General features: G+C 45.1%; 1 protein-coding gene across 3 annotated transcripts in view; it reads right to left on the bottom strand.

Moving 5' to 3' along the window:
* Positions 1–12,000, bottom strand: part of IGSF5 (immunoglobulin superfamily member 5) — a 28,075-nt gene extending 16,075 nt beyond the window's left edge. Inside the window, exons 1-4 of one of the 3 annotated variants that reach the window (XM_083854815.1) lie at positions 11,757–12,000; positions 9,678–9,879; positions 3,672–3,992; positions 2,664–2,972 (exon numbers count right to left, since the gene is read on the bottom strand). In XM_083854815.1, the coding sequence (XP_083710941.1) occupies positions 2,664–2,972; positions 3,672–3,992; positions 9,678–9,735 (688 nt within the window). In that variant the 5' untranslated portion in view covers positions 9,736–9,879; positions 11,757–12,000. The remainder of the gene's footprint in view (positions 1–2,663; positions 2,973–3,671; positions 3,993–9,677; positions 9,880–11,756) is intronic. The other 2 variants (XM_083854816.1, XM_083854817.1) reach the window with 2 other exon arrangements.
* Between the last annotated feature and the right edge of the window lie 11,269 nt (positions 12,001–23,269).

Here is a 23,269-nt window from a genome sequence, read left to right as displayed (position 1 = left end):
AGATAGAGCACCAGAGCCTCCTACAAAGCTTGAACCTCTGCCAGGAATCTGCATTCTCCAAAGCTCAGGTCATTATCATTAAGCAATTTGTTCCAGTCTTCTCTAATCCTAATGTTCAATCAGCATGTTTGGAATTTCTTCTATTAGGAAAAAAAAAACCAAGCACTCAGTAACCTGAAAATTAGCAGTAAATCCTGTAGGCTGCCATCAATTGATGATAAACTTGTTCTTAGTGTTTTTATCTAGAAGTACTGCAACAGATATCTACATTTTAGTACGTTTTGTTCCATAGAGATGCCACAGGGATTTCAAGATGACTAAAGTATGAATGACAGGGGAAAACTTAACCCTAGTGAGAAGGGAGGAGCTAAACACACCTGCACCAGCCCATTCCTGCAGGCTGGCTGCCACACCAAGGTATTTCACTCCCTGTCAGGGTCAGGTTATGTGCCAAGAGATCTATGGAGCTGAAGCCAGAAGGACTGGGTACAACACAAACACTCCCAGAGCTTCAGCATTTTTGTGTCTCTGCAGTTTTAGAGGATGCAGAAAGGAACTGGAGCTGGGTATGAATGAGGAGCTGCAAGGTGGGGGCACAAAGGTGTGATTTTAAATCCCTTTGAGTCCATGAGGAAATCCAAACCAAGTTCAATGAAGGGTTTAGAGTGGACAGAGCTACTTCCTCATTCCACAGGGGCCCATCCTCTGCTGCCATCCCGACCTCTGGCTCCTCCCAAAGTTGTCCAAACATTGATTTTGACAAAGTGTCTGCAGAAAAGGGGATTTTCCCAGGCAGGTGGTAGTGACCAGTGGGGAATGAGAGACTGGAAAAACCTGCACATGGTTTCTTGGACACTTTGGAGCTTTCTGGCGGAGTTCAAAGGCAAAGGATGTCCAGACTCATGGGAGACTCTGTCCTCAGCTTCTGCAGGTCAAAAGCCACAAGAATTCAACTCCAAAGACAAAGAGAGCTTGGACCCAGCCAAGGAAATCCACCATGGGTCCCATTCCATGTAAAAGCTTTGTGAATGCATCTCCTGGATAACTCTGTAGGAGTTCCCAAATTCCAGGCTCAGCCAAACACCACTGTAGGAAGAGTGAATGACATAAAAATGCACCACTTTGTATGGAAAGACTGACCCAGAGGTGCAGGAAGGTGGGACATTCCCTCACCAGGGGCTGGTGGCTGGAGAGGACTCCAATTTTGAGTAGTTCTTGTATTGCTTGAGAGGAACAAGGAGGAATTTGACTCTTCCAGCTTTAAAGTGAAGGGGAAAATTGGTATTTCAGTAGTTTTGGGAAGGATTTCTTATATGTTTGAAGCTGGTTGCATTCTCTCCCAACAGCCAGCTAAGGCTGAGCCTGTATATGAAAACTGGGACAAGCTCTTAGATTTTGAGATATACATTATATACCTTCCTGTGTCGAATGTCATGCCTTTATTTCATTCTGATAATTTAAAGACTTCAGATTCTCCTATCCCATAAGATTTTGAGTGCCTCCTGCTGCTGCTGCACAATGGTATTTCCAAAGAGAAATGAATGATGGTCCTATACAATCACTAATTACACACTAATAGTGCTTCATGACATCTGTTTTTCTCCTCTTCTGATTTGCAGGGAGTAGCTATGGAAACATCACAAATGAGTGGGCAGGGGAATTTATTCACTTCCTCAGGAAAGTCCTATTTTGCTTAGTCAGTAATTAAGATCAATGTGACTACAAAAGGCCATATTAGGGATGGTAAAATGACCTTTTCCAACTGCATTATCAAGCAAGCACTTCTAAAAAAGGCCTGCTAATAATGATTCATACCGAAAGAAAAGGGCACAGCTACTCAATCTTCTCATTTGTTTATGTGTCAAAATGTCTGTATCAAACCCCTCACTGATACCCTGTAAGGATGTTTTGTATGTCCCTTGTTCACCCATTGCAAAAGGAGCATCAGTTCATCAAGAGAAGCTGTCAGCATGATTACAACCTTAGCAAAAATATTTAGAGTTATCAAAGACCTTGCTAACTGTTCTGGAGAGATTTACACAACATCCAGGCTTGGATTAAAGTAACCTTGAATTTCCTTAAGTAAACCAGTTGCCAGTAAAAAGCAACCTAATGCACAGCCCAAAAAATTCCATATATGTTAGTTCAGAATTTATTCTGGGTTGTGTGGAGAAACTGGGAGGTTTGTTTTTTTCCAAATCAGGGGTAAAACTGGTATTGGATATTATGGAGAACAATTTCACACGAGGGTTTGGCTTTCTTTGGTAAGAAATTAAATTAATATGGCAGGCATGGTCTGATCAAGGATATTTAAGATCTAAATTCCTTGAGTGTTTTCTTGGTCAAGGAGCAAAGGTTGGTTTTCCTAGAAGCAAATCCACAGGAGAATATTTGAGGCAGAGATATTTGTCAGAGGATATTTGAGGCAGATATTTGCCAGAGGCTTTGTCTTGCTCAGTCCTACCTTGGGCTTCACGGTTCATTAGACTGGTAAAAATGCATTTAACCCTACCTATACACCATGCTGTGACTCCTGGCTCTGAATTCCACACCCTGGAGGATTTGATTTGCAAATAAACAACTTTTTAAAGCAAAAACCAACCAGAACAAAACGCAACAGCTCTGGGTACAGCGGGGGAAAAGCACAACAAACATCCACTTACCCGCGGCAGAGTTGTCAAAAATAAGAGTTACAGTTGCATTCTGAGGGCTGGGGAGTGCTTCTATGTCAGCTAAACAAGTCAAGACCTCCGTGTCCGTCGGAGCCAGAGTTAAGGTGCTCAGGGCATTGTGGAGGCCATGAGATCCTGGGCTTTGCTGGGTGACATAGCTGGACTTATCAACCAGAGAGTCATTTGTCATCCAGGTAATGTCTGGAGCCGGGGCCCATCCTAAGGCTTCGCAAACAATCTCAATTGTTTGGTTCTCTCTTACTGTTAAGGTGCTATTTTTGATGAGTAAAGATCCATTAACTGCGGGAGGGAAAAGATGTTTTTTGTTCCTTCAGAATTGTTTCGCTGCATTGCCTTCCTGCTGGATTGCTTTTAAATCTTATCTCGCTACCCAGAAATAGCTATGCTTTGAGATATGAAGTGGAAAATAATTATTAATACAGACATACCACAGGCATGATGGAAACATGCAGATATTTCAACTACACTACATTTACCCACTATGTCTAAAGCACAAGTCTCAGCTTCCAGTACCTTTCCAATAAAAAGCAGGAAATTGCACTTTTTAGCCATCTTGACACTTATCCAGCTGGAGGACAACATAATGAAATAACACCGTTTCTCTCTAGAGTTTTAAATATGCTCAAGTCATATAAGAAGAGGTTTACAGACAGGTGATGAGATGTCATCACTGCACCAAGCCCCTCCTTGACAAATGGATAGTGCTTGGTGGTGGGATCCTGCTTTCCTGGCTGCAGGATGATGAGGAGTAAGAGATGGAACAGGAAAAATCAGGGGCAGTTACAACTTTTGTTATTGGCACTCTGCATGTGACTCTAAAACCTGCTCAGACAGTAAAATTAGGACGAGGAGGGCAACAGGCAAAGGATGATAACTGAGAGCATGTACTCCTTCCCAGGGACAGCTTGAGCAATTCCTCAGAGGATTCCCTCAAGTGCAGCACAACAAAACAGCCTTTTTGCTGGTGGCCATACACACCTTGCACAGAGAGAAAGGCAAAGTTGTTCTCGCTGGGTTGCTGGATGCTGCACTCAATCCTGCCAGAGTCACTCATCTGAGTGTTGTGGATGATCAGCTCCGAGGTAAACTCATCCCCACTGGTGTAGTTCTGGGAGGTGAAGCGGTCTGTGGTTTCCACAGAGCCCTGGGAGCTGAGCACAGTGAGCACAGGACTGCCCTTGGAGAGCCAGATGAGGACTTTCCACCCTGCAGACACCGTGCAGTTGAACCGTGCCTGGGAGCCAGCGAGGACTGTGGCATTCTCAGGGCCCTTTGTGATGGAGTAACAAAAGCCCAGACCTGTGAGGGAACCAAAATCAGTCCATAAATACATATACAACACCAACCCAGACCTGTGAGGGAACCAAAATCAGTCCATAAATACATATACAACACCAACAGAGGTGGCTGGATAGTGTAAAACATCTTAACCGGTTCAGAGATGGAAGTTGCAATCTAATCTTTCAGATCCTGCTTAGATTAGGTGGTTTTCTTTAAAAATGCCTTAAATTACATCATCTCTCCTTCTCCCACTCCAAAATCACCTGTTTCCCTTCAGTAAATCACTGACTACCATCTTGCTGACAGAAAAAAAAATAAACTTTTAAATAGGAAAATACATGAGTTGCCTACACTTTAAATAATTAAAGGTGTAACCAGTTCCTTTTCCATATCTTGGATTGTCACTGATTTTTTGCAGCCCCATCATTTATCCTTCAGTGCTCCTTCCCCTATTCCTCAATCATTCATCACACACATTGTGATGTATTTCTTCTAAAGATTTCCTCAGGCACTCTGTTAACCAGAGATGCTGGAACTCATTAGTTTTAACTCCTTGAAAGGTAGAGTGAATTTTTGGCTAACATTTTTCAGAGCTGAATGCTCCTAATGAAGTCATTTTGTTTTTCTTTCCCCTTCAGAGACCAGGGCCTCCCATTGCCAACTCCACCAGTTGCACAGGGATTCCTCATCCAGGAATATTTTTGAGTCCAAGCATGGACACCTCACTCCCTGCAGACCCAACAGTCCCACCAGCGGGATCTGCCTCACAGATGGTGAGAATGGTCACAAAATGACTGACTGGTCATGGGATCTTACATTTTTATAAGTTTTGGTCCATTTGCATATTGGGATTTAATTGTCCAATTACAGCTTCAGGTTGTGAGGTCCCGTCCTTCTTATTTTCTCTCTTCAGACACCATTTCTCTCTTCAGCACCATTGTGCTTTTGGGCCTGAAAGTTGTCCTTGGTCTTCAGCAGGAAAAGTTTTGTTTTGTCTCCCTACTCTGTGAAGAGAACTGACTGACACTGAATATGAGGCTCAGAACTGCACCCCTGGGCAGCACAGAATCTGAAAAACATGAAACTTAAGGCATGAGGGGGAACATTCCTGCTGAGGGAGCACCAGGACTGCCAGTGATGCCCCAATGGTTCCAGCCAAGCTCTGCACGATGACAATTAGCAATTAGACACTGCAGTCTGTGGGAGTCTAATTAAAACCCCATGCCCACAAATTTGGCCTGAGAGTAAAAATGTTCAATTATGTTCCAGGAGAAAGGAAGTCTGAAATGGTCATCACTCCCTTGCTCAGAGTATTCAAGACAATGGAGTAATTTTTTAGGGTTTGGTTCACACCAGGGTTTTTTTAGGCAGTTTGTTCATTATTGGATTAGCTATAAATTATTGAAAAAAGACATTTTTCTTTCAGTCAGTGGCTGATGTGAGAGGACACACTGTATATTTCACACAACAGGGGTGTTTGATGGTTGTATAAATGGAACCAGAGCCCAATCTCAGTGATGACATTGCAACCAGTGCCTCAGTGAACTGCACCCAGGACACAGAATCTGGAATCTCACCGCTCCATTGTCCAGACCGTTTTGCAGTTCCCAGCCCACATTTAACCACTGTATATCCAACCAGGTTGGTGCCAGGAATTGTTCTTTAATATAAATAGCTCCTCTCTTTCCTCCCACTCACTGCAAGCATTTACAGAGTTCTTTGTTTTGCAGGATTGTGCAAACCTCGCTCTCCTTGGTTCTGTCTACGGCTGACTCTGAGTCCTCTCATGTTTACAAAAACCTTCACAAAAATTTTCCACCTTCCCTGGGTTATGTTACCTCTGCCATGCACCTCAGTCTGCAAAGTGTATCTTGTGTGTGAGCGACAAAACATTAAATGAAAAGCAAACTTTACCTACTCTGATAATTAATAAAGCCAGATAAGATTAAGTAAATCATATTTCTGTTCAAATTAAAATGTACCCAGTCTGCCCCTCTTAATGCAAACTGTTCTCTGTGCACTTGGAATTTATTTCCATCCCTGTGCAAACACTTTACTTTTTCAAGGAGCTGTGGTCTGCCAGGGCTCTGAATAAATGATGCAACTTTCAGGACAATGCTTGCTATTAATTAATCTTTGAAATTTATCCCTAAACAGGAATAATCAGTGATCATTGGCTCTAAAAAGAATTGGCTATGTTGCTTTTTTCAGACATTCAGGGCAGTATAGGCAGCAAGGTATGAGTTAATAATTTATCTATGATAATTATTTTTTATTAGTCCATAGGTAAGGCAGGATCTACATCTTCTACCAGCCAGGTCTGCTGAAGCAATAAATGGTCATTTCCTGTCCCTGAGCCCTGCATGGGGATCCTTTGGGAGGCAGGACTGAGGAGTGGGACATAACCTCTCCCCCATTTAGACCCCAGCCCCAGCACACTTAATAAAGGAGTTTCATCAGCTTTCTCCACCTGTTTGCCTGAATGGTTTTGGTGATTTTACCTTTGCCTCTTTATCTTCTTGCTTTTATGGTTTGTTCTGCACATGGAGTCCTGAACCAATTGTTCCATTGTCCAGCCTGTGCACAAACACTGATAAAGTCACCTGTGTGAGGTCACAGAGGACATTCATGGCACAAATGGGATTTAAACCAGCTACCAATGCCTTGAGCCAGTGCTGGGAGTCCTTTTGCTAGACCTTACCTCATGCACTGGGGAGAGAAATGTCAGTGCTGGTTTCATTTGCATCCTGCTTCAAAAATACCTTGCAGATGGTTGCTTTTAAACAAATTAAGGCCTCGGGCTAGATTTTCATTGCACTTTACAGGAATTACGTGTTCAGCTCTTAACAGCTGTTTTAACATCTGCTTCCCCACACACCAGCAGGGGAGACATCCCACCCAGGCAAACACCATCCTTGCAGCAGAGAAATGTTGGGCTGGCTCCCTGATCACCCCTTGGCTTTTGAAAAACAGGACACCTTCTCTGAGGCACATCACTAAATGTTTACAGAGCAGACACCAGGGGTGAAAATTTGCTTAAATCAAGTTCCTCTGGTGTCCCAGCTGCTCAGTGCCTCCCAGCAGCACGCAGAGCACAAATCAACTCCTCTATGAGCTGGTGTTCTCCCTCCTCTGCCACACAAATCCGCTGTCACACCACTGCAGATTGTGATGCAATGAAAATGCATCTTGTGCAGGATGATGCCTGCACTGAGGGAACCTCATTTGCCAAAGACAAATGCCCCTTGCCCTTCATCAACAATGTTTTTTCTTCCACACGAATAAACTCCAAAGAGCCAATGTTTTTTCTTCCAGGCTGGAGTTTCCAACAACAAGGGAATTGAGACGTAGCTACCTTCTCCTCCTTGCCTCCTGTCCTCTGCTGGCTCTGTCTCTGCTCTTTTGTAGGTGACCTATTTGGATGCAGCACAGGGAAGGACAGGATGGGCTTATCCTTTTGCCATAATGATTTCCTCGGGTTTTTTTCAGCCTTATTATCGTATTTCAAAATAATCTCCCCCTCTATACACATATTGCCCTTCCACAAACACTGCTTTTCATCCTTCACTTTTTGCATCTAATATCTGTCTTCCTCCCTTTCCTCTCTGCTCTTTCTGCTTGGATTTCTACATTTTTTCCTTCCAGTCTCTTTTAAATTCCTTTTTTTCTTCATTTTTTCTTCAGTCTCCTCCTCACCCCACCTTGCCCTCTACCTCCCCCTCCTCCCCACCGGCCCCATTGCTCTGCTATGAGCTGTTAAACACACAACAATAAATAAATTAATAAACAGCTCAAGTTTGTTTCAAAACCCCACAGCCCTGCAGCTGAGCAGGGCTGTGAGGTTTTGAAAACCAAAGTAGGTTAGAGCTTGTCAAAAAGCCTGCAGCGAGGGACTGGCTCGTTCACTTATGTTAACAAGGATTTTTTAAACGCTTACAGGATGTTTCTGTCAAGTAATACCAGACTCCTGATCCTCAGTAACACTTCCCTCCTCCCACCTGCACACAAACCTCTCCACAGCCCCCAGGCGTGTCTTCCTCTCTCCTCTCACTCACTGTTTGACAGCAGTGCCTGGCACAACCTCCCAGTGCCCAAAAAGAAGAGATCCAGGGACTTCCTGAGCCAAAAATTGCTTCTGCACCTATGGATCTACCCTTTATGATGTCTGTTTCTAGGGGTTTTTTAGCCTAGATTTTATAATTTTATAATTTTTTAGCCTAAATTTTATAATTTGATATCCCCCACACCAGTGACCATGAGCTTTACTATTTAATTACATGCTCTGAGAAAAGAACAGGCTTTGGTTTAGCCTTAAATCTTCTGATACTTTTAGTGGTTGCCACGAATAATTTTGAATAATCATTTCACCATCCACTTCCACATAATTAATTATTTTAATACATTTTTACTATTTATTCTTTTTTCACAAGCAGGAAAATATCCCAGGATAATGAAGCCCTCTCATATTTCCCTCCAAGCCAAGCTGAAATTTGGACACCCCATCTCTGGAAGTGTTCAGGGCCGGATGGAGCATTGAGGAACCTGGTCTAGTGCAAGGTGCTGGAACTGGACGATTTTTAAGGTCCTTTCCAACCCAAACCCTCCTATGATTCTTTTATTCACTACCTTTGAACAGCTCCTTCACACTTTGCAGCTTTCTCAAACCTAACCTGTCCTGTTTGTAATGGAAGGGTTAACAAAACTGCCAATACCTGAGATGAAGCCTTTCTGTGGATTTACATCATGCCAGGTTTCACTTTACCTGCCTTGCTGAAGGCATTAAATGGTGATATTTTCTCTCTTTTTCAGCAATTTACTCTCTTTCCAAGACATCTATTCTTTTCCCCACTAGACATTGCATTTAAGAGATGCTTTGCATTGAAAGCTTTCTCTGCCTTTATTACTCATCTGGCATCATGACATTTCCTGGCAAATCTTCCTAGTCTCTTTTTGGATTTGGCTGCCCTAAGTAATTCTGCACCGCTTGCAAAGTCTGCCACCTCACAGCTCCCTCCTCTTCACCAGGTTGTTTAAGAGCTTGTTGAATACCACACATCCCTGTGCAGCTCCACTGCTCAGAAAAATCAGTGTTTATCCCTGCACTGTGTTTCCTCTCACTGTTAATCCATGACAATATCTTTCCCCCTCATCCCACTGCAGCTCCTTCCTATCAGAGCCCATTAAAAATCCAGCTAGACTATAATAAATAAATAAATAAAAACCAGCCTTGTCTCCACTACCCAACTAATCACTTAATATTCACTTTTCCTCTAAGGCTTTGCCACCAAGACACTTTTAATCTGAATTGACCTTGAGACTCAGGCATGTGAAGTGTGAATTGGTGGCAAACCAGGGATGCGATAATTTGCATTTAGTTCTGGAAGTAAAAACCAGCTGCTGATATTGAATTTTCAGATGCACCCTAAAAGCAGCCCCAAAGAGGAGGAAGAGAAGAACAAGGAGAGGGAGAAAGTGAGAGAGGGTGGCCTTCCCACCTCCTCCCATCCCACACACTGCTCAGTCCTTCACACTGAAACACACTTTAAATCATCAGACCATGCAGGCTCAAAATGCAAACATCCCCCTTTCAAACAGTTCAAATAATCCCACTGACTGCTCAGGCTGAACTCATCAGCAAAAGCCATTCACACCACATTAAAATGCTTTCCCTTATTTTGTCCAGGGTTATGAAGGTGTCCCTACCTGGCAGCGAGGCAGTCAGGATGAGGGCAAGTAAAATGGATTTCTGGAAGCTCTCCATTGGAGCATTCTCTCCTGGTCCCTGAGGCAGGAAGGCACCAGTGGTCACTGCATCCTTGAGGAGAAGCTGAAGGACAGGACTGGTGGAGAAACTCAGGAATGAGCTGCTGCTTTGGGTCCTGTGACGAGGGTGACTTTGTGTGACCTGTATCACCAGCAAGGGGAAAAGATTAAATGAGGGAGGGTTTGGAAGCAGAGCAGAATCTTTCCTCAAATGACACAGAGGGAAAACTTTTTTCAGCAGAGAAACCTCCTCCTACAGACCTGACATTCCTCAGTCCCTCCTGGCTGTTACAACACTCCTGTTTCAGCACTGACAGGGCCAGGGCAGCTCCAGCTGCATCATTAAAGTTACTTGTGAGCAACTGGGAAAAATAGTTCTCTGAGCTGCTGCACTTGTGAGGATGAGAAACATCAAATCTCAGAATCCCAGACTGAGCCCTCAGAAAGGCTGACAGTGCAAAAAAAGGTCCCCAGAGTTATTCCTCTGAACCTGAGAGTGCCTCCCATACCCCACAATAAACCAGAAATAATACAGAGAGCCTGGGTGTGAGACACCACCTTACTTCCCTCTTTTCTGCTTTTTCAGTGTTTGTGATTCACTTGTGAGATATTATCCTCCTCCCCCTCAAAATATGTGGGAGAGGCTTTGAATGCACTCGGTTTACAGTTAATTCCTCATCTGGGCAACTGAATCTTGCCTTTGTGAAGGGGACCTGGGCCAGAGGTTGTGGTTTTGTGGCCAGACCAAATTTCTTGTGTTTCTGACTCCAGGGGTGCTCTTTGTGCCAGCACTGTGAATAAACATTGTATATAGATATTAAGTGTCATCACAGAGACACCCTGGGTTTCAGCTGCAGCACCAGGAGGTACCAGAGCTCTGTCCCTGCCTGGAATCTGGCAGGTTCACCTGACATTTTGATCCACATTTTCACGTTTTTCCAGTTTTCAGTTTACCTTGGGAACCTACAGGACAGCCCTGTCAACTTATCAAGCCAAACCTGTGGGCTGATTTCTTCACCTGCTCATTCAAAGGCTGGGTTGGGTCTTTCCTAGTGAGTTTTGAAAGGTTTTGGGTCTTTTTAACCTCCACATTTTATGTGTGGAGGAGTCCCCAGCAGGCAGGTGGGGAGGGAAGGTCACTGTGCACAGCCTGGAGGAATTTCTCCCTGCTCTGACACTGTGACAGCTCCCTGCACACAAAACAAACCAGTCAGGACTACAGGAACTGGTGTCATCTGTCATATAAATGCAGGAGATGGTGTCATCTGTCATATGAAGTGAAACAGCCCGAGTAAAGCACCAGGAAACGAGTCCAAAACACAGGGCTGGGTCTTTTTCCAGGAAGCTTTGACATCCAGCAGGATTTCCACCCTTCATACCTCACTGACAAACCCAGATATACCAAAGCAACCTGAGCTGGGCAAAGTTTTAGGTGGTGAAGAATAAATTGGTGAGAATATTGTACCAAATCCAGGAGGAAAAAAATCACTAAAGAGCCTGGGGTGAAGTAGAGCAAGACAGGAAAGGGAGGGATCTATAATATTTTGTTTTACTTTGTTTCAGGATGGACTTTTAAAGGTCTGGGAAATATTATCCAAACCCCAGATGAAGCAGGATATTTTTGGCCGACGGTGAATTAAACGCCTGGGTTTGTTTTGAGTTGTTTTGAAACTGAAAGTTTCAGTTTCCCTTCTCTCTGCTGGTGCACGGGGTGACTCAGGTTGCCAGTGCTGCTCTGAGCCTGTTCCCTCCCTCATCCACCATACAAATAAGGGAAAATAACAACAATATCTCCGCAAAGGAATGGCAGCTTCACCCAGAGAGGGGCTGGAATGCTTTGTACACCCCACAACAAACACCAACCCCAAATGCCAGGAGGCAGAATAAGAGACAGAGCCACAAAACACCCCGGGGCAGGCTGTTTGCTGAGTCAGGAGCAGGGAAAAAAAGGGGTTAAATCACCTTTCATCGCCTGTCTCCATCTGCTGGGAGGCAAATCAAGGCTGCCCAGGGTTTTACCTGGATCACATCCCTGGCGTTGTCTCCCACCGCTTTCCCTCCGACGGCGGGTCCGGCTCTCGCTGCCCGCACTGGGGGCGATCCCAGCCAAAATCCCGGGCCAGTCCTCACCTGCCGTCCCTCGGAAACGTCCCCCAGGTGTCAGGAACACCGTGTCTGAGGGAAGGGAGGCCGCTCCGGGCTGTCCCCGAGGCGCAGGCCGTGCCCCGTCACAGCAGGGACGGTCTGGGCCTTCCCCGCCCTGTCTCCGGTCAATGTTTAACCGGCCCGGGAGGAAATGAGGGAGGCACGGCCGGGGACACACGGGGCGAGCTGGACACCGCCCTGAGCTGGGTTTACACCGCCAGAGAACAGCTCCAGATCGCCACAGAGCAGCTTCACATGGCCCCGGGACAGCTGCACATCATCCCGGCCTCACATTGCCCCAGGACAGCTCCAGATCGCCACAGGACAGCTCCAGATCGCCACAGGAGAGCTCCGCATCGCCCCGGGACAGCTGCACATCATCCCGGCTTCACATCGCCCCGGCCTGGGTTTACACCGCCACAGGACAGCTCCACATGGCCCCAGGATAGCTGCACATGGCCCCAGGACAGCTCCACATCTTCCCAGGACAGCTCCGCATGGCCCCAGGACAGCTCCACACCCCGCAATGCATCTCCACAATGCCCCAGTCCAGGTTCACATCGCCCCGGGCCGGCTCCACATCGCTCCAGGTATCCATCTCCCCAGGACAGCTCCACACCGCCCCAGGACAGGCCCACATGGCCCCAGGACAGCTCCGCATCACCCCGGGCTCATCCTGGGCCGAACGCGGGGTGGGACACGGGCAGGGCGGGAGGAGAGGGCTCCGTGGGGCCGGGTGTGCGAGGACCAGGTGTGCAAGGACCAGGTGTGTGAGTGCCATGGTCCCGGGAACGGGTGTCCCCTGTTACAGTGACACAGGTGAGCTCTACAGCACCAGTTTCCCCTGTTACAGTGACACAGGTGAGTGTGGTGGTGCCTGGCACTGATGTCCCCTGTTACAGTGACACAGGTGAGTGTGGTGGTGCCAGTTTCCCCTGTTACAGTGACACAGGTGAGTGTGGTGGTGCCGATTTCCCCGTTATAATGATACAGGTGTGTGCAGGGGTGCTAATTTCCCTGTTACAATGACACGAGTGAGCGCAGTAGTGCAAATTTCCCCTGTTGTAATGACACAGGTGAGTGTGATGATGCCAGTTTCCCCTGTTACAATGACACAGGTGAGTGAACAGTGCCTGGCACCGATGTCCCCTGTTATAATGACACAGGTGAGTGTGATGATGCCAGTTTCCCCTCCCAAAATGACACAGGTGAGTGTGATGTGTCTGGCACCAATTTCTCCCTGTTACAATGAGGCAGGTGAGTGTACGGTGCCTGGCACTGATGTCCCCTAGTATGTGAATATGTGAAACGTTATTTCTTAACCATTGAAATGACACAGGTGAGTGTAATGGTGCTAATTTCCCTGTTACAATGACACAAGTGAGTGCAGTAGTGCCAATTTCCCCTGTTACACTGACACAGGTGAATGTGTTGGTGTCTGGCACTGATGTCCCCTGTTGTAATGGCACAGGTGAATGTGATGATGCCAATTTCCCCCTTAAAACAACACAGGTGAGTGTGATGTGCCTGGCACCAATTTCTCCCTGTTACAATGACACAGGTGAGTGAACAGTGCCTAGCACTGATGTCCCCTATTATATGAATATTAACAATAAACATTAATAATAATAATTAATAACAACAACAATAATAATAATAAACATTTCTCAACCACTGAAATTACACAGGTGAGTGTGATGGTACCTGGCACTGTTGTCCCCTGTTGTAGTGGTGTAGGTGAGTGTGATAAGGCTGGAACACATCCATCCACTGTTAAAGTGTCTCAGGCAGTGTGGCACAGAGCAGAAGTGCCTGTGCCAGCTGTGCCCCTGCCAATGGTCACTGTCCCCCACAGCTGGGGGTGCTGAGGTCCACCAGCAGCCCTTGACAGGATGAGGGGCTGAGCCAGGGGCAGGAGCATCCAGGAGGCCCAGTCTGTAGCTGGAGATGGGGCAGGGGTGGAGGTAAGGCTTTGTAAGAGCTGTGGTGTAAAACTTTTGCATAAAAAACCAAGGTGCCCATCCAAGGACTAGGGCAGGGATGGATCAGGCTGTCACTTCACTGGAGAGCATCACAGAGTGCCAGAATCAAATAGGTTGGAAAAGACCTTTGAGATCATCAAGGACAAGTGTTTGCCCAAACATCACCTTGTCAACCAGACCAGAACACTGAGTTCCACATCCAGTCTTTCATTAAATGCCTCCAGGGACAGTAACTCCAGCTCTCTGGAAGTGCTTTCCAGTGTTTAATCACCCTTCCTGTGAAGAAATTCCTCCTGATGGCCCCAGGAGACTGAGGGGGTTGTGTGTGCTCCCTGCTGTCTCATGAGATGTTCTTACAGCCTTTGTCTTCCTCCAAGAACTGCATCTTCCATTTTATGCCATTGTTGGTCAGTGAGTTGAAGTGATGTGACACATCAGATTTTTTTATAAGTCCATCTGCCAGGAATCTCAAATCATAACAAAGGAACATAAAACTTCCCTGAACTGTATTTCCTACTAAGCACTGTAGCAGTAGCAAGTAGAAATTAATGCCACAGTGACTCGAAATGGAAAGGTTCAGTTCAGCAAAGGGAAATGAATCATTCAGTTTGGGGAAATGTGGGAAATTTCTGAAAATAAATGTTAAAAACTTTGCTTTATTGGAAAAAAATATCACCTTGACTTGTTAAAATAGCCACAAAAGCTGTGGGAAGAGGATTTTTTGATCAGTTATAATTTTATGTTACTATTTTCTTCACAAACCTTCTTTTTTAAAGTCCAAAATCTCACACTCTTGTTCCACTGACTTAAATAACAGTATTCCTGAAATTCCTTCCCTACAGGTGTGTCTGAATAAAGCAAGAGCAAGAAAAGGAATAAATAACATGTAAGGAGCACACTGGTTGCCCAAGCAGGAGAGGTGCAGAAGGTTAAAAATGAATTTTCACCTTGAATTAATCAAGATAGCACTTCATAAAAACGCTTTGGAAAAGATAATTGCTGCTTTTAAAACTTTTACAGAGCTATCACTTGGCACTGCTGAGAGGAGATTGGCTCTGTCATCTCTCTAATTGCTCTTCAGGTAGGCTTAGGCTGCTCTGAGGTTCATGCCCCTCCCCTCAGTGTGGAGAGGACAAAATCAGTTGTGTTGGAAAAGACCAGCATGTGCATTGACATTTTATTAATGATTAATTAATGCCCTCATCGGCTCCTTCCTTCCTTCCTTTGGCTTTCCTAATGAGCCAAAGGTGTTGGGATGAGTAAAACCCTGGGTTGGGATGGAGTGGGGTAAGAGGTGGTGAAGTCTCTGAGTCCTCAGTGTGCATGAACAACGTTACCCATGCTCATGATGTTCAAAAGACCAGGTCCTAAGTTTGCCAGCCTGATTAAAATGGAAAAGCATCTTGGTCACTTTGTGAATCACCAGCCTGCACACCAGGCAGAGTCCTACCTCCCACTCCTCTTCCCTTAGACTCTTCTTTCCGTTTTTTTTTTTTTTTTTTCCCTTTTTCTTCTGCCAGTGAGTGGGAGAATTTCCACCCTTTTTCCTCCCCTCCTCCAACCCTTCCAGACCCATTTCTGGATGGTTTGAACATTGTGAACTCCTAAAACAACCCCCCACATTTTTTGTTCTGGGGTGTGTGAGGCTGGATCATATGTCTGCACAGCTTGCTGTGCAATCCCACGCAGGGAGCTCCGAGGGAAATGGACTTGCTGGGATTTGCTCACTGAAACCTTCTGTCACTGCCACTGGGGCCACAAGTGTAATTTCTGCTTCCCCTGCAGGAGAATGGGACAAATTGTCACAATGGGAATGGCTTCAAACTCACAGAGAGTTGGTTTGGATTCGATACTAGGAAAAAATTCATCCCTGTAAGGGTGGGGAGACCCTGGACTAGAATTCCCAGATTTGCTGTGGCTGCCCCTGGATCCCTGGCAGTGCCCAAGGCCAGGTTGGACATTGGGGCTTGGAGCAGCCTGGGATAGTGCCCTGCCCATGGCAGGGGTGAAACTGAATGGGCTTTGAGGTCCCTTCCAACCCAAACCATTCTGTGATTCTGTGATAGAAAATGAACAGCATTTAGACACCTTCATCTGTAAAATCACCAGGCCCTACAGGTCCATATTTTGGCTTATTTAGCTGAGTCAAAGAAAACATGATCAGACTGTGTGAGCACTAAAACAGCAGAGAAGAGCCACTTACTGATTAAAGCTGATTTGAAGTCGGTGCTAGAAACAGGAATAAGATTCTTCACTTCTTCATGAAAATGGGCTTGAAAGGAGGTTTGACCATTACAAGGATTTTGAGAAATGGCTCCCTATCAAAGAAATAAATGTTGTGTTCTCTCATGAAGAGGAAGGGAATTGAAATCCCTAGAAAAGACAAAGGCAGGAGAAAAGCTGCCCATGGGATTGAATTAGCTGTCTCTGTCTTGCTGCTCTCCAGTAGCAAATCAGGCCAAAGAGATGCTGAGCCATAACTTTTCCAACTCTGCCTGTTTTTTTCCTTTCTTTCTATGCTCTTCCTCCTTTCCTCTGCTGTTCTCCAGAATATCTGGTGCTTTGGAAGGTGTTTCTCATTCAAAACAAAACAGATTTTATTGGTGTTAGCTGTAGGAGTCTAAGTGAGACACACACATCCCTCTCTGTCTCTAACGAGTTTTTAAAAATCTTTTAATTAGTCTGTTAGTGTAGTCACATTTTTCCTTTATCAGAAGATGAGAGGAAAAGCTCTGGAAATAATAGGGCTGGGTCATTTACTTTTGTAAACATTGAGATGCATTTCCCCCCATTGTCTCCCTCCTTAATTTTGCTCTAAAGGAATCTGAAAGATTAGGCTGGACTCTCTGGTTTAAACTGCAAAAGTACCTGAGACCAATTCCCACTGCTCTGAGGAATCCTGCTTTATCCTTTTCCAAGGAAGTCAGGTAATCAATTGCCTTGATGTGAAGATTCATGAAATTATGCTATGCCAGGATAAATTCTCAAAAACCTTGTAAGACAAATTTAACTAATCTGTTTTTTTTATTTAATTTCTTTTTTTTTTTTTTTTTTTTCCTTGCTGATTATAATAAAGCCACAGCTCTTTGTAGAATTCCTGTGGGCCCTTAATGAGGAAAACTTTGGACATAATCTTCTTCCAGACTTTTCACACCCAGGAGGCCACAGGATTAAACACCTTTCCTGGCAGGAATATCCTCACAGTTTTTATTTGGCCTGAATAAATCTGCACAACTGGAATGTTGTTCTCCAGTCCTTCCCTGCCAGCACTCCCTGTGAACCACATTCCATGCTTCCCCTTTGCCAGGTGCATTTCTCCTCTCCAGCACTGGAACCAGTGAGTTGTTAGCTGGAAAAATAAAAATGTCATCATTCAGGGCAGGTAGATGAAGACATTCATCATGGAGCTCAGGCAAGATGAAGTAAGAGAGTTTATCACACAGTGAGAGAAAATGCAGTTTGGTGCTGTCAGAGGGAGTGTAAATCTGAGAAGGAAATTTTTTTAATACATCAGTTCCCCTGGCAACATTTTCTTCAGCTTTAGAAATGCTTTGTCTCTGGTTCAAGCAGCTCTAATTGCTCTGGTTATCCTTCAGTTTATTCTAAAGAACTTTTCAATGCGTGATAATGTGCCAAGGAGAGGGAAACATCTTTCTCAACACTCATAATCATGATTGCATTTTTCATTATTGCTTTAGGTCATGCTTTTTAGACTCTTCCTGAGGCTTACATGGAAAACCAGACTCTTCAAGGAGTTCAAACAAAGTGCAAATTTATCCAGAGCTCCTTTAAAACTGGTGCTCAACACCTCTGTCTAGCAAGCACAGCGAGTCCAGCTCTGGGCACAGATGAACAGCTTTGTCAGAGGAATGCACACATAGACACTGTCCAGGGCTCCAAATCCCACAGGATTTCCCAGGAAACTTACCATGGGGCTTTGGAATTAAACCCCTTTTCACACAGGATCACACAGAACTGTTGGGGTTGGAAGGGACCTCTGAAGTTCATCTTGTCCAACACCCCCAAGCTTTTCTTATTTCCCTGATGATTTTGCCATGGCTGCCAGCTATGAGAAACATTAACACTCACACCTCTGAAAATAGAGTATTAATGAATATTCCCCAATCCCCTGACCCACAGGGATGATCCAGAGTGGCACTGCCATGATGAGAGAGCAGATTGTTACCAGAACAGTAGGTGTGAGATTGGGAGAGCTGTTTCCCTTTTGCATTTTTGTGAAATGCATCCCTGTGGCTGACACCTTGCTGCTCCCTTTGGGCATTCAGTTAAGATCACCAAGTAGAAATGGCAGGGTTGTATTTTTTTTGGAGATCAGAATCTCCTCTTCAGGTTGTAATTCCAGGTCTGTGACTGAAAGGTGCCCTTTTGCAGTAAGGCTCTGGCAGAGATGGTTTCAGATATTCAATTCCTCTTCATGTGGCAGAATCACTGCTTTTGGCTTTCTCCTGTAGAGCAGCAGTGAACTTTATTTTGATATCCAGGCTGAGAGACTTGGGGCTGTTCAGGGAAATCTCCAGGGAAACCTTATTGTACTTTTTCATTATCTGAAGGGGCTACAAGAGAGCTGGAGAGGGATTTTTTACAAGACCTTGTACTGATAGGACAAGGGGCAATGGCTTTAAACTGAAGGAGAGTCAGTTTAGATTAGATATGAGAGAGAATTTTTTTACAACGAGCGTGAGGAAAGCCACAACAGGTTGTCCAGAGAGGTGGTGGATTCCCAATCCTTGGAAAACTTCAAGGCCAGGCTGGACAGGGCTCTGACTGATCCGAAAATGTCGCTGCCCATGGCAGAGGGGGTTGGACTGGATGACCTTTAAAGGGTCCTTTCAACCCAACCACTCTGATTTCATGATTCTGTTTGGTCATTTCCTTTGAAACGCACACAAAATGGGATTGCCTAAAAGCTGAGGAAACTGGTGAGTACTAAAAGATCTCAAGAATCCAGTAAAGATTGATATTTTAAAGGATAAAGCCTCCACTCCTCTCCTCTTCCATATCCCACTCATCACCTTTCCTCAGCAAAGTTGCTGAAGGTGGTGTTGGCTCAGGAAACCTGCCAGAGTCCCACCCTCAGGGCTTGGCCTCGGGATAAGGGGCTGACATTCCCAAAATGAGCTGAGGTGCCTCACAGCCCCTCACCCTGAGCTGTTCCACCCCCTCCTCAGTCTGTCAGCACCCAGCAGCATCCCTCCCACACCCCATCCTGCCCCTGCTCCCAGCTCAGCTCTCTCTGCTCTTCAATTCCCCTCGTTGGACCTTTTACAAGCAGCAAGATCTGTAAAAGCTGCAGGTCCCTTTGTGTACTCGAGTCAAACATTTACTTACAACTGCTGTTTCAGCAGTAATAATTAAATTAAACATGAAGGGATTAGAGCTGCCTGGAAGATCCACGAGCTGGAGGTGTAAAAATCAAACCACATTGTTAATTTATGGAATTCCGCGCCTCCGGCTGTACAGGGGAATTCTGGATTCTGGGATTGTGGAATTGTAAATGGAACTGGGATTCCTGAGGAGCAGGAAGATGATTACAGGCCTCTGTCCCTGCACCCAAAGGCATAAATTAAACGAGGTCGGGTTAGGTCAGTAGCTGAATGTGAGGAATGTTGTGTACACGGTTCACTTGGAGAGATTCTAAAAAGGGACTTGGGTTTATTTCTTTTTCCCTGCAAAAAAATAATGCCTTTTTGAATATGTGAAACATTATTTCTCAACCATTGAAATCATCTAATTACATTTTTCAGTGAAAATGTACTTAAGTGAACTCTTTTGAAGAACAGGCTCAAATCTCCTGTATTATCAGGCTTTGAAAAAAGTCTCTATTTGCTCAGCCAGAATATGTGCAAATTCAAGTCTGCTTTTTCAGGCTGGATCTCCTATGTGCTGCATATGCCTAAGTCTTGTGACAATATTTGTAGATATTACTGGGAATATATTGAATATATTGCTGTCATGAACTAATGAATTAAAGTTCACCTGTAAAAAAAAAAAAAAAAAAAAAAAAAAAAAAAAAAAAAAAACCCACACAACCAAGCAAAATACATCAGAAATGTAAGCAAGATAAAATAAAAGATAAAGGCAGCCAGGGTGAACTTTTCTCTTTATGGTTTTTAGTTTATAACTGCTTGTGTTTGAAAATCAATCTGACAGCCTTCAGTTATTTCACATTTCTCTTTCAAGTGATAAGAGAATAGCCCTGTACTTCCAGGTCCCAGAGGGATCAGGGCAGCCATCCTCAGGCACACACTGGGGCAGAAATCATTTCTTGTTCTTCCCAAAGATACCAGCTGTGGTTAAATTTATCTTTTTCTTTTAATTCCATCACTATTTCCTAAGTCATTTTTGAGAAGGGGAGAAAATTCAACAGTTTCAAATGCAGATTTAACAAGACCAAGTGTTGAATCCTCCCTTTGGGTCACAACCACCCCGTGGAGCTCCAGGCTGTGCAGAGGGGCTGGAAAAGCTGGAAAAGGCCCTGGGGGTGCTGGTGCCAGGGGCTGGACACGAGCCCAGGGGTGCCCAGGTGGGCAAGAGGCCACTGGCCCTTGGGCTGGATGAGGAATTGTGTGTCCAGCAGGAGCAGGGCAGGGATTGTCCCTCTGTGCTCCAGGGCTGTGTCCAGTTGTGGCTCCTGCAGGAGAGCCCTGGAGGGGCTGGAGCATGTCCAGGGCAGGGAAGGGGCTGGGGAAGGGTCTGGAGCCCCAGGAGGGGCTGAGGGAGCTGAGGAAGGGTCTGGAGCCCCAGGAGGGGCTGAGGGAGCTGGGGAAGGGTCTGGAGCCCCGGGAGGGGCTGAGGGAGCTGGGCGAGGGGCTGAGCCTGGAGAAAAGGAGGCTCAGGGGGGACCTTGTGGCTCTGCACAAGTCCCTGCCAGGAGGGGGCAGTGAGATGGTCAGGCTCTTATTGCAGGTAACAAGTGATAGAGTGAAATGGTGTCAGGTTGAGCCAGGGAGGGTTTAGATGGGATATTAGAGAAAATTTCTTCCCAGAAAGGTGCTCAAACCCTGGCACAGCTGCCCAGGGCAATGCTGGAGTCCCCATCCCTGGAAGCATTTGAAAGCTGTGTGGATTGTGGCACTTGGGGACATGGGTCAGTGCTGGGCTCAGCAGTGCTGGGCTAAAGGTTGGACTCGATGACCTTAAATGTAATTTCCAACCTAAATGATTCTATATTTCTATTATGATTATTTAATTGTACTGATTTTCACTGGAAAAGGAACCAGCCCCCTGACATGACCACACCCCAAAATGCTGATACATTCACAACAGGAAGGACAAGTGAACACACACAAAACTGTGGTAGCAAAATTCTTTACTGATAAAATATCAAACATTGAACTGTTGGCTCAACACTCTCATGTTCTGTGAAAAGAATCCAAACATTGTCATGAGTTTTAAATTGACATTGCATTGTCACCTGCACAAATCTGTGAGGAGCAGCATTCCTGTCACATCCAGCAGAGACCAGGAGCCCTTTTGTCCCCTTTAACTTTGAAATAAGGCAAAACTTCCATTGCAAAAACCCACCCTGTATTTTCAGGAGTGCCTGGGAGGGTTGTACCTCCTCAATAAGTCTGAACCAGAGGAGCTGTGAGACCAAATCCTTCCTGCACAGATTTGAAAATCCTAATTTAAACTGAGAAGGCATTAGTTGATGATTTGGGGTTGTGGGGGAAAAAAATATTCATTTTTCTGCATCCAAAAACTGATCATGTAAGAAATAGAGTATGCTGAAATGCAACCAACCCTAAGACACTGTCAGCTCTGCTGATTTCTCTACTCCTCCTCCCTACTAAAAGCAGTGGAGTAACTTTTAGATGACATTTTCAAAGTTATTCATTAAAAAAAAATTAATAAACTTCTAATTCAGAATGCATAAAAACATTGGGGAAGTGCTTAACTTCTGCAGATAAACTGCCCCCAAATTGCCTGAATTCTTTTAGCAGCCTATACGAAATTTAAAAAATAAGTATATGTACACTGCAGTATTGTGTTTACAGTTCTACTTATGTTTCTGATTGGTTTTGATGGTCTTTCATAGGAAAATTCATTTAATTTTGCAAAAAGCCACTAATACTGTTTTGATTGTTTTAAAATTCATGACCTGAGCCCTCAGCTGCAAAAGCTAATTTAATTTAGCTGAAACATATAAACTCAGTAGCACAGTGGTTTTGTTTAAACAAATGGATTTGCCTTACATGCAATTATCTGCTTTTTCTTAAATCACATTTTCCAGCAGAGTAACTTTATGTTTTAAGTAATTAATTATTCAATAAATATATATTCTTATTCAAAGCAGCCTAGGGAGCAGGAAAGGGGTTTAGTCTGGAGAAAAGGAGGCTCAGGGGGGATTTCATGTCACTCCACAACTCCCTGACAGGAGGATGTGGTGAGATGGGGGTTGGTCTCTTCTCCCAAGTGAAAAGCAACAGGACAAGAAGAAATGGCTTCAAGTTGCACCAGGGGAGGTTTAGATTGCATTTATGAAATATGTCTTCACAGAAAGGGGGGTCAAGCACAGGAACAGGCTGCCCAAGGAAGTGGTGGAATCACAGTCCCTGGAAGTGTTCCAGAAATGTGTAGATGTGGTGCTTAGGGACACCTTGTGGGCTTCATGGTTGGACTCAGTGAACTTGCAGTTCTTTCCCAACCTAAACAATTCTCTGTGAATGACAAGATCAGTTTCTCATTTACACCAAGAAAATCATTACATTGAGGAAAATTCTGTGCAGCAACTAAAAGCATTCACTTGGGATGTCACTTTGCAAAGAGGAGAGGAGCAGCTCCTCAAATCCCTGACATCTCAACCTGAACTCATCTGCTCCTCAGCAGAGCTTCAGCAGTGACAAATTAAATGCTCCTGGACAGTCAGGCCATTGGGGACTGATGTGGGGATGAAACATTCTGAAGGCAGCAACAGAGACCTCTTGTCCAGGTCACTTGAAATTGCAAACATCTCCCTGGAAATGGTGTGTCTTGGGTTGCAATGCAAGATGTAACCAGAGGTGTGCATTCTGTTACCAGCTGTTAAAACAGGTGGGGCAGTGTTCTTTATCCCTTCCAGGCCCCATCCTCCCTCCAGGGGATCTCTGCTGTCCATGGCCCATCCAGGCTCACTGCAGGGCTGATACAATTCCATCAGCCCATGGGGAGATGCTCCACCCAGGGGGAGGAGCCCAGCATTCCCACCTGGATCAAACCTGGCATTGAGAACAGCAGCACAGCCTGTTTGCACTGGATTCCCAGAGGGAAACTGGACCCATCTCAGCACCACTGGACCTTCAGAGGAAACTTCACCCTTCTACAGGATCATCTCTGCTCCACCAGAACCACATCTGGCACTGCAGGAGGGCTGGACTGGACTGACACCAACACCCTGAACCAACA

Source organism: Zosterops lateralis (genome assembly GCF_965231275.1).
Source record: "Zosterops lateralis genome assembly, chromosome: 2".
Classification (NCBI taxonomy): Eukaryota; Metazoa; Chordata; class Aves; order Passeriformes; family Zosteropidae; genus Zosterops; species Zosterops lateralis.
This window is presented reverse-complemented; position numbering and strand designations above follow the sequence as displayed.